Genomic DNA, 14,285 nt, shown 5'->3' with positions numbered 1-14,285 from the left:
GCTGGCGGCCGGTGGAGCCGCCGGGAGGGAGGGAGGGAGGGAAGGAACGAACGAACGAACGGGGCGGGCGGGTCGCGGGAGCGCTGAGTGCGGGGATCAACCCCTTTCCCGTGTCCTCCCCTCGGGGGTGCAGTGCTGGGGGCTGTGCTAGGGCCGATGGGAGCTTGCCGCCTGGTCTCTTTTGTGCCGCTGTTTTTATCTTGCTCTTTTAAAAGAAAAAAATTAAGTTGCTCTCTTTAGAAGTCCCGGCTTTCTGACTTTTCCCATCAGTTTTCCCAGGGCTGCTCTTACTTTCTCATCTCAATCTTCCTTCCGTAGCTGGTCCTTTTGTAGTTGTTGACATGAAACTTTTCCGTTATTTGCTTGGCTGGCATAAAGCCCAGAATGCACACTTGTCCCTGTGTCCGTTTTTTACCTAATTATCGAGTTCTAAATGAGGTGAGAAAGAGCGCGTTGAAACACATCAAGGAAGTCTTTGGTTTTCATGCATAGTGTACGAATAGAAGCCTAATTTTACCATACAGAAATAGATAAAACGGCAAGCTACAAGGAGAAGAATCTGAACATGATACTTCGACGTATATACTTTGAGAGGCAATTAGCAACATAATATTAGGGACCACAAGCCAGTTTAGCTTGTGCTGCTGGGGCCTGTAGTAACTTTGTAATATGTACATTGTGTAAAATCGAGCACGGAAATTTTGATGGTCAACAATAATAAAACCACTGTAATTATTTAAACTTTTTTTTTTCTTAGGCATGTGCTCAAAGGTTTGTTTCACATCATGTGTTCATGCGGACAGATTGTATTATTGCAGGTGGACACAGGAGAACAGGACTTTTTATTCCACTCGAAGATCCCTTTCAAATTTCCAAAGATGTTTTGTTCCAGGCCCTCTTAGCTGCTGCTGTTGAGCCTGGTTGCCACGATGAAAATTCCCTGTTCAGGCTTTTTTCTTTCTTTGTCTCCTTGACAGTTTTTGGCCTGAGGAAAAAAAAAAAAAAGTACATTGCATCTCAAGACTGCTTAATTTCTTTATTAGCCTTCTGTGGGGGACTTCGCTGGAGGCATTTCAGACGTCTTAATAAATTATGTGAAATAGTTCTCTTTTAAGTAGTGGAGCCATTCCAAGACTCCTAAGAAGACAGTAATTTTCCTTTGCAAAAACTGAGCTGTGCCTGTTAGACCTTATCAGATTATGGCAACCCAGATTTTCTAGTGTTCTGTTTTTAATTACGGATGCAACAACTTTGCCAGAAAGGCTTAGCAGAAGTATTGCTACCTTTCAGTCCTCTAGAGTACTTGCAGTCTCTAGTGAGACGTTCTGATTTTTTTCTTAGCCACTCTGCTGTGGTATACTTGAACTTTGGAGGTACTGGTTAAATATTTAATTCCCTTTAGATTATTTGGGTTTTCATAATAAGTTTCTCTGATGCTGCATTTTCTGAAGGTGAACAAAAGGTTGAGTTAGGAATTTGTGCATCATCAAGAAGGCAGAGATGTTTATCGCTTCTTTAGACCCTTATCTTTTTTAATATCACTTGTAAATCTCTACTGATTTGGCGAAATTAGTGATCCATTTAAGCATTTTTAAAGGCTACCTGCGCCTTGTACATCTAGGAAATTCCTGTTGGTTGTTTTAGCTTAAAAAAAATCCATTTGAGTGTCATTTTTGCCTTCTTTCCCCCTCTTGATTGCTGCTGTTGTTCATGTATCTCTTTGTAGATTTAGCTAGGATTAAATTTCTGAATTTGTATGTGTTTCTATCTGATCCAACAGATTCTCAAACTTTTCCATTTAACTTTGGTTGATTTTTTTCCCTTGGCTATCCTGGTGCCCTCTTTCCTTTGTTGTGGGCCCATCTTTCAGGTTCTTTTGTTTGGTTTTCTAGTAACCTCCAAGACACTTTTATTTGTTAATCAAAATGATTCTGAGTTCAGGTTGTCTTAAGGAAAAATAGACTAGAACATTTGTTGGAAGACAGAGCAGAACTAACTGTGGTTAAGAACTTTGCAGGTATATGGAAGTGTGGCTTTGTAGAAGTGAGGTTCTCTTCTTGTTTCTTTATTAAAGTTATCAGAAAATTCCTAAAAACCCACTATTGCAGATAATCAAAGCAGTTCTGAAAATTTGGGATCTTGTGATTTGATTTAAAAAAATATTAATAGTGTCTTCAAATTTTATTATGATAATATGGTTAGCCAATTTTACAGAATGATTGAGTGCTATCTGGAAATATAGGAGGGTTAACTGAAAACTTCATATTCAAAGGGAATGCTCTGTTTTGACCTAAACGAACAGGTATGATTCAGTAACCTGTAAATAACTGTTGTAGATCTACATGATAACTGTTTTATTTGCTTGTTAATAGGCTGAATGCATACAAGATGTCATCGGCAACCTGTTTTCTACTATAGATGCCAAGGAAGAACTCTTGGGTGAATGCGAGAGTATTTGGAAGCTTCTGGAAGAGGTATGCAAATCACAAGTGTTAGACTAGATTTGTTGTAGACTTTCTTTCCTCAGCATTTGCTTGTTCAACTCCCCAGCCTTCCCTGCATGCTTTCCCCGCCTCTTCCAAAGAAACCACCTCAAAAAAACAAACAAACAAAAAAAAAAAAACCAAAAAAACAACAAGAAAAAAAAACAGGGGCAGGCAGCGAGGAAAATAAAAGATCTTCCAAAAGGCCAAAGGTGGAACTGCTGTCAGGGGTGAAGAATGCCTTGCAGTGTCAAGCTTTGTTTACAGCATGCTGATGTTAAGATTTAGTTAAACAGAATAAGAGTACATGTTAAAGCTAGGGAAAGTTAAACAATTTACTTGTTTAAAATTATTTTTTTTATATTCTTACTTGCTTCACTCAATTTTATTTATTATTAAAATTAATAATATTTTCATGCTATTTGCTTGACTTCTGAGGTGTAGCTTCAAACTAGAAAAAGTATTGGAAACGGAAGGAAAAATACTTGCAGACTTAAAACAGAAGAAAGTACAGACAAGCCACAGTGCAGTAATTTTACACAATTAGCTTTTAAAAGACTAATGTGATTTTATTTGTTGTTACGTGTAAACTTGGTATTGAACAGATGGCAGGGAATCCTGTGTTTAGGTTTCTGGAGTACTGTAATAAATTATCAAAAGAAGTTTGATTCACAGCACTTCCAAGGATGCAAACTTTCATTGAAATTTTCAGATTAGAAGGGTCATTAGAATGTTTATTATGATGAATTTAATTGAAAATCGCTGATATCTCGTATGTCGTTCTCAGCATCCTCAAAACAATACGGGAAGTGATAACGTGTGTTATATTTGGAAGCTGATAAAAACAATAGGGTTTTTATTATTTTGTGATTGTTGCATCCTGGATGCAAGCATGTTTCAGCAAAAAGTTTAAACAGCCAATAGTCACTGAATTAACTCCTAGGTTATACGGTTTATGATGTGATGTTCCAACGATTGTGTGTCAGCTTTAGCAGATTTTATTGGAGAACTCCTATGTTGCGCTTTAGTTCCAAACACCATAAAACAAGAAAGTGCTTAGCAGGTGTCTCCTGATGAAGCCTGGGATATCTGTGGTGGCTTGAATTTCTGACTAGATATACATCCCACTGCAGTCATGGAAAGCTGATGTGTTGCACTTCTAAATACCAGAACTTTTCTGAAGCGTACAGTATATCGCCCTAAATGAGTGAAAACTAAAAGTGTTTGTTATAACGTGATTACTCAGGAGGGCCAGAATAGTAGCAGCAAGTGTGGTAACTTGTCAGCAGCCTCTCTATTCGTACATGATTCTCCTTTCCTTGTTTCTCATGTTCGTCTGTTCAGTGTCATTCCACTCACTTTTCCCTCAGAACTTCCCTTTTTCCTCAAATCATACATCTTTTGTTAGCTGCTACTTTTCTACTTTGCAATTAATTGAAATTCTGGGTTTTTTTTTAATTGTGGTTAGAGAATTTCCTTTCCCCTAGGCTTCCTGTAGCAGAGACATAGGCATGGGTTCCAGAAATTCCTCTAAAATAAATAATATGTTTGCAAGGTACAGCATAGAGCAGGAAAAAACTGAGGCAGTTATACCCCCACAATCCAAGCTGCCACCCCTCACCCATCACACTGGGCCAATTACGAAATCAGAGTCTGGGGTGTCTCTTCTCTTTGTTGGATCTCTTCATTTTCGTCAGGTAGCCTGTCAGTTAAAGCTCAGACCTTCAGTTGCTACTGTGCAAAATAAGTTCTTGACAACAGTCAAACATTCTTCCGTTAGGTGTAGTTCTTTTCCTTTACTTATCTCCAGGTCGCAGCTCCCCTTCTAGGTCGGAGACTCTCAGGCCTTTTTTTACCTTTATAAAGCAGAAAGTTTCAAGGGTTCACAGCTTGCAGAAGTTAATGCTAAGCAGACTTACTTATTCTAAGCAAATTCTATATAAGCAGTTTCTAAACAAATTCTACAAAAAGCAATACACTCAGTAAGCTAGGGCAGTCTGTTCTCTAACAGTATCACTTCAAACTCTTAATTCTGTGCTCTGAGTAAGACTCTGATGGATGTGGTAGGAGCCAAGTCACAACTCCTTTATTCCTATATTAAACAACTTGTTGGAATTTATAAGCATTGCATTTCTTTGTTACAAAAGGGAGAGTAAGTAAACATTTTTTGGTTTGTTTGTTTTCTACAAAGTGTCAGAATCAGTTACTGCTTCTGGGAACGGAAACGCTGCTAAAATCGAATGCCAAGGTAATGTAGATTTATTATTATTATTATTCTCGACAAATTATTTGCTTTTCTGTCCATATATGGTGTGCTTCCAATTCTTACTAACTTTGAAGCTGTATTCTGGAGTATGTGTCTAGCAAATACTGAAAAGTTGCATTTACATATAGCAAAAAGGTTACATAGAATCCTACAATCATAGGATCATTTGAATGGAAAGAGACCCTCAGGATCACTGAGTCCAACCATAACCTAGCCTAACTCTAGCAATAAACCATGTCTCTAAGAACCTCAACTAAACGCCCTTTAAACACCGCCTTCCTGGGCAGCCTGTTCCAATGCCTGACAACCGTTTCCGTTAATAATTTTTTCCTGATCTCCAATCTAAACCTCCTCTGGCACAATTTGAGGCCATTTCCTCTTGTCCTCTCTGTTCCGTCCCAACAGATGGGATGAGGGATGAGTTAACTCTAGACGCGACACGCGCCCTGAGTCAACAGATGAGACCGGGTGTGAGTTAACTCTGGGTTAATTCTGCGCGGTTATGTGAAGTAAATGACAGACAATCACCCCCGGGGTCCAATTCAATTGTGAGTTTTACTGAAAGTACTTGTTGGAATATTGGTTACAGCGAATGGTGACTTGGCAAAAGTATAACAGAACTTATCAACACATTAACAGTGAAAGTCCTACTACGAGCGATACATTGGCAACCATCAGTAGCTATAATACAAAATTTAACCAGAAATCAACAGCAGAGCTTAAAGATGGTGTTTTCCTTTTATGTTCAAAAAGGGAAAGAGAGGAAGAGAGTGATAGAGAAGGAAGAAAACTAAGGTATAAGGGAGAGCAAAAGAGATATATAGAGAGAAGGAGAGACAAAGCAATGGGGGTATAGAGGAAATGAGAGGAGGAAAGAGCAGAGGGAAAGGAAGAAAGAAAAGAGTGAGGGATCCAGTCTCTTATAGCCCCACAGTGTGGATGACAGGACTTGTACGATGATGCGCGGCCTCTGTGTTCCACGGCGGGGATGCTGAGGTCAGGAGAGCAACGTCCTCCGATGTCTGGTTCAGAGTGAGGGTCCTCAGGGTGCTGGTATTCAGTCGATGGTGACTGGACAGGCCCTTGGATGAGACTGGTATTCTCCCCGCACTGTGCTGGTTTTTGTGAGCTTTTTATAGCTCCCAGAGTAAAGGGAAGTCTGGGGGGGGTGGGAAGTGGTGATTGCGAAAGATGAACAAGTTTCGACAAGCCCCGGCCATGTTAAAAGGATCTCAACTTTTCTCCTTTGTTTGCCAAGCTGGGCGTATCAGGAGATGGGGCTGTGTGTCCTCCAGCACATCCTCCATCTCCGGTCCGTCAGCCAGCCTGACCTGTGGCTTGTTAGCTCGTCGTTGATATGAAGATCGCAATTCCCCCTGCTCTGAATGTGTCTTCTGGCTGAACTAGTCACAATGTTCTCAGCTGTGATCCTTATCAGTGCTCAACACTCTCACTTGCTAACTGGGAGAAGGGACCTATACCCTCCATGCTACGACCTCCTTTCAGGTAGTTGTAGACAGTGATAAGATCTCCCCTCAGTCTCCTTTTCTTCCTGCTGAACAGCCCCAGTTCCCTCAGCTGCTCCTCATCAGACTTGTGCTCCAGACCCCTCACCAGCTGCATTGCCCTTCTCTGAACTCTCTCCAGCACCTCAATGTCTTTCTTATGATGAGACGTGATTCGAGGTGGGGCCTCACCAGTGCTGAGTACAGTGGAACAATCACTTTTCTAGTCCTGCTGGCCATGCTATTCCTGATACAAGCCAGGCTGCTGTTGGCCTTTTCGGCCACCTGGGCACACTGGTGGCTCATGTTCAGCCACTGTCAATCAACATTCCCAGATCCTTTTCTGCCATGCACCTTTGCAGCCGCTCTTCCCCAAGTCTGTAGCGCTGCCTGGGTGCAGGACCTGGCACTTGGCCTTGTGGAACCTCGTACAATTGGCCTCAGACCACCAATCCAGCCAGTTCAGATCGCTCTGTATGGCCTTCCTACCCTCCAGCAGATCAAGACTCCCACCCAACTTGGTGTTATCTGCAAACTTACTGAGAGTGCACTCAATCCCCTCATCCAGATCAGTGATAAAGAGATTGAACAGAACTGGCCCCAAGACTGAGCCCTGGGAGGCTGTTCAGTTGTTTGTGTATTCTAAATGGGAATCTTTAAAACAGGATTTATATGAGGACCCCAGATTTGCAAGGTATAAACAGATAAGCATTGGGTGGGTTACATAGAATATGTGGGTATTAAATCTCCATCTTAGGTTACTTCGGTTAGGGTATTCAGATGGTTAGTTCAATACACTTGACTGAATAGTTAACAAAAAGAGCACTTTGCTTCAGAGATTTATATATTGGATACATTCAGATACTTAATTACTATGCCATTACTGACATCTCCTGCTAGTAATAAACCATGTTCTAAACTACTATTTAATCAGAATAAAGAAATGAAGATGCGTATTCAAATGCATAAAATACAATCCTTTTTCTTCTTGTATGACTCTGGATAAAATCCTATAAGTAGAAATAAATTTTGTATAACTTTGTGTGTAGGCTGAGGTTTTCACCTTTCTTTGCAGCTTAACTGCAGCACATCATACCCTTGTAATTAATACTTACACTTCTGAGATATGCTTTTCTTGAAAACTGTCATAGCAAGATGGTGACTCAATGGATTTGCAAAAATAAAGATTAAATTAAGATAGTGCTTGATAATAAAAAAATAGGCAGGGGAGGAGAAGGCCAGCAACTTTCATGTGATCTTGTTGCCATCCTAACATAGGTACTTGGATTGACCCAGCAAACTACAGACCTGTCAGTCTGTAGTACCTGGAAAAATTGTGGAGATCATGCTGGGTGCTATTGAAAGACCTTTTAAAAATAAGAAATGCCTGTAAGGTGATTATTACTTTTGGTTTGGGCTTGCTTCCTTTTCCTTTATTTTAAAAGGTTGTCTTTTGAAGATGCACTGTACAAAGTTATTTTGAGCAGTCAAAAGCTAAACTTAAGTTGCCAGTTTTTGATATTTTTTGTTGTAAGAACCTGGCTTATGATTCTTAGCATATTTTTCTCTTTTTAGTTGATCTAAAGACAAATGCAATCTGCAGTGCTTTTTATTGAATGCTTGACCATATCAGCAGTACTTTCGTATTTAAAATTATGCTTAATTTCTCATCAGAATACTTCTAATATTGTATCAATATGTAATTTACAATGTATTAAAAAAATTACAGGTGTAGTCCTCAGTTTCAGGAAGCGGAATAGTAATAACTAATATATTCTTTCCTCAGAACACAGTAAGATAATAAAATAAGTACATTTTTAAAAAACATTTAGATTAGGGTTTTTTAATAAACTTTTTCTGGACAGGTGGGGCCTTTTTTATTACTCCTATATTTTCAGTGATTACAGTGAACTAAAGCACTGGTTTTAAAGCATTTTTGTCGAGTTCACAGATGCAGTTTTGCTAGAAGATTTATTTGACTACTGTTATTTTTTTTTGAAGCCAATCTTGTGTTTAGTCATCACGAATCAGGCATTTAACCTTAAATTGTGAATCAACCATGCATCTAAGAAGGAGTATGGATGTGAAGTATTGTCATTGCTTCTAGAGGCTTATCTTCAGTTGTGATCATTATCTGATATTACAAGGGAAAAGGAGAAAATGCCAGCACTGTCTACTTCTGATTTACTCCTTTTGGGGGAAAAAAGTGTTTCTTGATCCCTGTGAGTGGTTTTGTACATCTTTGGAAGGAATGAGTGGTCTGTTGTAATAGATGCTCTTTTGTTTTCTACTCTATAAGCTTAATAATTGAGTTTCTATCTTATTTGCTACTTGTTCATTTATCTCTTTATTTATTTTACTTATTTATTTATTTTACTGTCTTATTTACTACTACTTCTTCTACTATTTTTTACTACTATTTTTTTCTATCTTATTTTACTCCATTGCAACTCAACACACTTCAAGAAATGCTTCTTTTCTTGTTGTACAGCTTTCCCTGTTAATGACACGAGTGAGAGCTTTGTCAGTGGAATGTCATCAATGGCAAAACAGATGTCCTGAATGTAAGTATCTGTTTCCATCTAAGATATACACATATAAATTTCTGTGAAGTCTCTTTCAATTAGGCACCTATAACTGTATGTATATATCAAATGTTTGCTGATTGTATTTCATACTAGAGCTACTTGAAAATTAAATACTCCCACAGTAGCATGCATGTTTCATTTCTATGTTCTTTTTGCACGAAGTTCTAAGTGAATTTAGCATTCAAAGTGAATTCTGCTATAGTTTAAAGTTATGACTCTGGACAAATAAATGCATGATTCATATCATCATTCATCAGTAAATTAAATGAAAAAATAACTGTTAGCAGATCTCCTAACGCGGTAATAAAAGTTCATTATGCAGTGTCGAGGGTTTTGATTGCAGGGTGACAATAAAACTGTAGCAGATGTATTATTAACCTCCTCTCCCCCTTCTCCCTTCGGCCCCCCCTCTCTCCCCTTCCCACTAAGGACAGGCCATCAGGAGGGAAAGAAGGATAGAGAGAAGAGAGTTGATAAAATTAAAAATGTTTTACTAATGCTACTAATAAGAATAGAGAAAATAATACAAAATATACAAAACCGATCTTGAAAGCCTCAGCAACTGCAGAGCCGGCACCCGAAGTCCTGGATTGGACTCTGCAGCCAACCGGAGCTGGATTCGGTCTCTCACTAGGCCTCAGTTCACAGGGACGACTCGCAAGGTCCTCTCCTAATGTCGGCCATAAGCAAAAAGGAAAAAGGGACGAGATCCTCGTGATCTGCAACTTTTATATGAAGTATTCACGTGAATGGGATGTTATACACAGTTGGTCAGTTTCTTGGTCACCTGTCTCTCGTTGCCCTTCTTTCATGATGTCCATCCATGCTTATCAATAACTTAGCATTCCATTGCTATGTTTACCAAAACATGTATCTGATTCTCCAGGAAAATGCAGCTAATATGAAAGCTTTAGCTGACAGGCAAATTCACTAAAAGAGAAACTTGTTTTTAACAAAACCAGGACATTTCACCCCTTATAGTATGCCATTCACGGTATACTTAAACCTTATTAATACAATCTATCAATACAATCTAATTAATCACTACTATATATATATATATATGTATATTTATACACACACACACATGTGTATATATGTACACAGGAGTAATCAGGAGTAATTCATTATTCTCTTAATCAGTGGACCATCCTTTGAAAAGTTCATGAAGTTCATTTTGTCACAACAGTCTCGCAGGGCAGGAAAAATGGTACATGAAGTACATCTCATGACCACTGTTTGTGGGTTAAATACATCAACTTTGAAGAAGTTGTCAGGTGCCACTCAAAGAAGCTAGCTCTGGTTTCATCATCACTGTCTTGATCTGAAAGACACTTATTAAACACTGTTAGTGCGGCAATTCACATCATGCAGTTCAGTATTGAATATTTTCACCTAAAGTCAGATCCCCTTGAGGTACACACTGGACTCCTCCATCCTTAAACATCACCCACCAGGTGCTGCCAGGTTCCTGGGCAAAAATGATCCCACGAATGGGCTTGTCGTTGCCTGAGGCAGGAGTAGCCCAGACTGCCTTTCCTAACATATTTTTCATGTGTACTACAGGAACTTTATCTCCTTCTACGGTATGTAGAATTTCTGATTGGGCAGGCCCAGCGTGATTGGTTGATTCCCTAGTGTTGACAAACTTTTACATGCAGGCTCTCTAGCCGAGCAGCAATGTCTTGCCACAGTGTGGCAGCCCAAATGGGTTTACCTCTGTGCTGCCAGTTGCTTTTCTTCCACTGCTGTAGCCACTCCCACAAGGCATTTTCTATCATCCCTGAGTCAGTATAGAGATAAAGTACTGGACACTTTTGTCGTTCAGCAATGTCCAAAGCCAGCTGGATGGCTTTCACTTCTGCAAATTGACTAAATTTACCTTGTCCTTCAGTGGCTTCTTAACTCGTTGTGTGAGACTCCACACAGCAGCTTTCCGCCTTTGATGTTTTCCTACAAGACGGCAGGATCCATCTGTGAACAGTGCATACTGCTTATCAGTCTCTGAAAGTGTATTATACGGTGGTGCTTCTTCAGCACGTGTTACTTCCTCCTTATATGGCGACATCCCACAGTCTTTGCTTTCTGGCCAGTCTGTAATCACTTCTAAGATCCCTGGGCGATTCGGACTTCCTGTTCAAGCTCGTTGCGTGATTAATGCAATCCATTTACTCCAACATAAGATCTGTTGCATGATGTGTAGAGGGAACTGTCCCTTTGAACACCCAGCTCAGCACCGGCAGTCAAGGTGCCAGGAGGAGCTGTGCTTCAGTACCAATCACTTCTGAAGCAGCTCGGACTCCTTCATAAGCTTCTAGTATCTCCTTTTCAGTTGGAGTATAGTTGGCCTCAGATCCTTTGTATCCTCAACTCCAAAAACCTAAGGGTCGACCTTGGGTTCCTCCTGGTGCTTTCTGCCAGAGCCTCCAGGTAAGTCCATTATCTCCGGCTGCGGTGTAGAGCACATTTTTAACATCTAGTCCAGTCTGAACTGGCCCAAGGGCCACCGCATGAGTTACCTCACGCTTAATTTGTTCAAAGGCTTGTCGTTGTTCCGGGCCCCACTCAAATTGGTTCTTTTTATGAATCACTCAATAGAGAGGGCTCACAATCTGGCTGTAGTCAGGAATATGCGTTTTCCAAAAACCTACAATGCCCAAGAAAGTCTGTGTCTCTTTTTTATTAGTAGGTGGAGACATTGCTGCAATCTTATTGATCACATCCATTGGGATCTGATGACAGCCATCTTGCCATTTTATTCCTAAAACTGGATCTCTCGTGCAGGTCCCTTGACCTTGCTTAGTTTTATGGCAAAAACAGTATTCAAAAGAATCTGAATTATTCTCTCACCTTTCTCAAAGACTTCTTTCGCTGTGTTGCCCCATATGATGATGTCCTCAATATATTGCAAATGTTCTGGAGCTTTACCTTGTTCCAGTGTGGTCTGGATCAGTCCATGGCAGATGGTAGGACTGTGTTTCCACCCCTGGGGCAAGCGATTCCATGTGTACTGGATGCCCCTCCAGGTGAAAGCAAACTGGCCTGCACTCTGCTGCTACAGGAATAGAGAAAAATGCATTAGCAATGTCGATTGTAGCATACCGCTTATCTGCCTTTGACTCCAGTTCAAATTGCAGTTCTAACATACCAGGCACAGCAGCACTCAGTGGTGGTGTAACTTCATTCAAGCAACGATAGTCTACAGTTAGTCTCGACTCGTCACTAGACTTACGCACTGGCCAAATTGGGCTGTTAAAAGGTGAACGAGTCTTACTGATCACACCCTGGCTTTCCAATTGACAGACCAACTTCCGGATAGAAATCAAAGAGTCTCAATCGATACGATATTGCCGGCAATGCACTGTCGTAGTAGCAATTGGCACCTGCTGATCGTCAGCTATCAGCAGTCCTACAACAGAAGGGTCATCTTAAAGTCCAGGCAAATGAGACAGCTGTTCAATTTTCTCAGTGTCCACAGCTGCTATACCAAATGCCCAGCTATACCCTTTTGGGTCCTTAAAATACCCTCTCCTGAGGTAGTCTGTGCCAAGGATGCACGGAGCATCTGGACCAGTCACAATGGGATGCTTTTGGCAGTTTTTTCCAGTTAGGCTCATTTCAACCTCTACAACAGTCAGCTCCTGGGATCCCCCAGTCACTCCAACAATATTGATGGATTGTGTTCCTTTATAATTAGAAGGAATTAATCTGTACTGAGCACCAGTGTCCACTGAAGTTTTGTACTCCTGGGGGTGTGTTATACCAGGCCATAGTATTTGTACAGTCCAATAAACTCTGTTATCCCTTTCCTCCACCTGGTTGGAGGCAGGGCACCTCTAATTCCTGTTTTGCACAGTCTCTGGGTGTGAATTAAAGGTTCCTTCAAGAGCATCAGAATCTCTTCTGCCCATTTTGTAAACTGGAGCAGCCACTTTCCTAGGAGTTTTTCCTTTTATCTCACATACTTGTTCTTGAAGTTCTGAGGTAGGCCTTCCATGCCACTTATTCATGTTTTCTCCCTGCTCACGCAGGAAGAACCATAGTGAACCTCTTTTTGTGGACTCCGTCTGTCCTCTCTCTTGAGATTGGAAGCGCCTTTTCCTAGTAGCTAAAACATAGGCTCATACAGGTCATGAATGGCACATGTCTTCTCTGAGTTCTTTGATTTCTTGCAACAGCTTTTCAAACCGGTCATCAGATTTTTCACACAGTTTCTCCACAGCGGAGACGCAAGCCCGTAGAGAACCAGCAAGGCTGTCCTCAAAGTACCAGAGCTGCTCAATCGCTTCAGTAATATTTTGTACACCTCCAGCTGACCAGACCATTCCTGCCAATGACTTAGCATATGCAGGTGGTGTGCACTTTGTACAAATCTGCACCACAGAGGTCGTGTACAATTGATTCTATCTGGGTCCGTCCCCTCTTGGCTGTCTGGTCCAAAATAGATGATCTCTCGCACAGCTAATTCTCTCAGGAACTGGATACCTCTCTCCATAGTATTCCATTTCCTTAACATGCATATACAATCTTCCTTGTAGGGAAATCTGACTTTCATAGCTGTCAGGATTCGGGTCCAGAGGGTAGTGGCATTAGGGTCTTTTGAAATTGCCCTGTCAATGATGGAATCTTTTGACAGAGATCCCAGCTGCCTGGCTTCACCACCTTCCAATTCAGTTGTTTCTGCCACATTGTCCCAGCATTGGAGCAGCCAGTTTAAAATATTCTCGCCTTCATGATGACTAAAGTCTTTTCACAGATCTCTCAGCTCACCTGGAGAAAAGGACTGAGTGGTGGTCAGTTCATCTCCTCCCTGCGCTGATGATGCCCTTTGGGTTGATGTTGGCCCTGTGGTCCCTGTGCCATCACCTGCTGCACGGGTAGTCTTTCTAGTGACTTTCTTACAACCAGCAACTGATGCTGAGATGGGTTCACCATCATTTGATTCATTTACAGAGTCTGAATGACTGTCACTGGCATGGGCATAAACATAGTGATTGTTATGGTTACAGCAGCAACAGTGCCCAGCGTGTGAGAAAGGAAGGACTGCCTTGTTAGCCTTTGAGGCCAGAGAAATAACATTATCTGCAGCAACCTTGGCAGAGGAGCTCTGCTTAGGAGCTGTAGCTTCAGCCTGTGAAGCCGCGGTTGGGGGGGACAGTGGCTGCAGCGGCAGCTTTTGCTGTTTTGCTTTTTCTTGAGCTGCTCAGAGTGCTTTTTGCTAAAGCTTCCGAAGACGCACTGCAAATCTCAGGACTAAAAAGAGACACAAACCTCCTATTGAACCTGATTTCTCTTAACAGTAACACAAACTGACACACATTCAGCAAACCAGATAACACTATCACAGTTCTATCAAAGCTCCAAGGATATTCAAATCTCTCAAAAACATTTTCAAACTGTCCTAGCAAAAAAACAGAAGTATCGTTAGTCAGCCTTTCTAAAG

General features: G+C 41.0%; 1 protein-coding gene across 1 annotated transcript in view; it reads left to right on the top strand.

Moving 5' to 3' along the window:
• CENPK (centromere protein K) overlaps positions 1-14,285 on the top strand; it is a 34,098-nt gene that overhangs the window by 212 nt on the left and 19,601 nt on the right. The window contains exons 2-4 of the mRNA XM_065860656.2: positions 2,373-2,474; positions 4,675-4,731; positions 8,746-8,818. Of these exons, the coding sequence (XP_065716728.1) occupies positions 2,373-2,474; positions 4,675-4,731; positions 8,746-8,818 (232 nt within the window). The remainder of the gene's footprint in view (positions 1-2,372; positions 2,475-4,674; positions 4,732-8,745; positions 8,819-14,285) is intronic.

Source organism: Patagioenas fasciata, chromosome Z (assembly GCF_037038585.1).
Source record: "Patagioenas fasciata isolate bPatFas1 chromosome Z, bPatFas1.hap1, whole genome shotgun sequence".
Lineage (NCBI taxonomy): Eukaryota > Metazoa > Chordata > Aves > Columbiformes > Columbidae > Patagioenas > Patagioenas fasciata.
The sequence above is the reverse complement of the archived record's forward strand: the minus strand, read 5'-3'. Positions and strand labels throughout refer to the sequence as shown.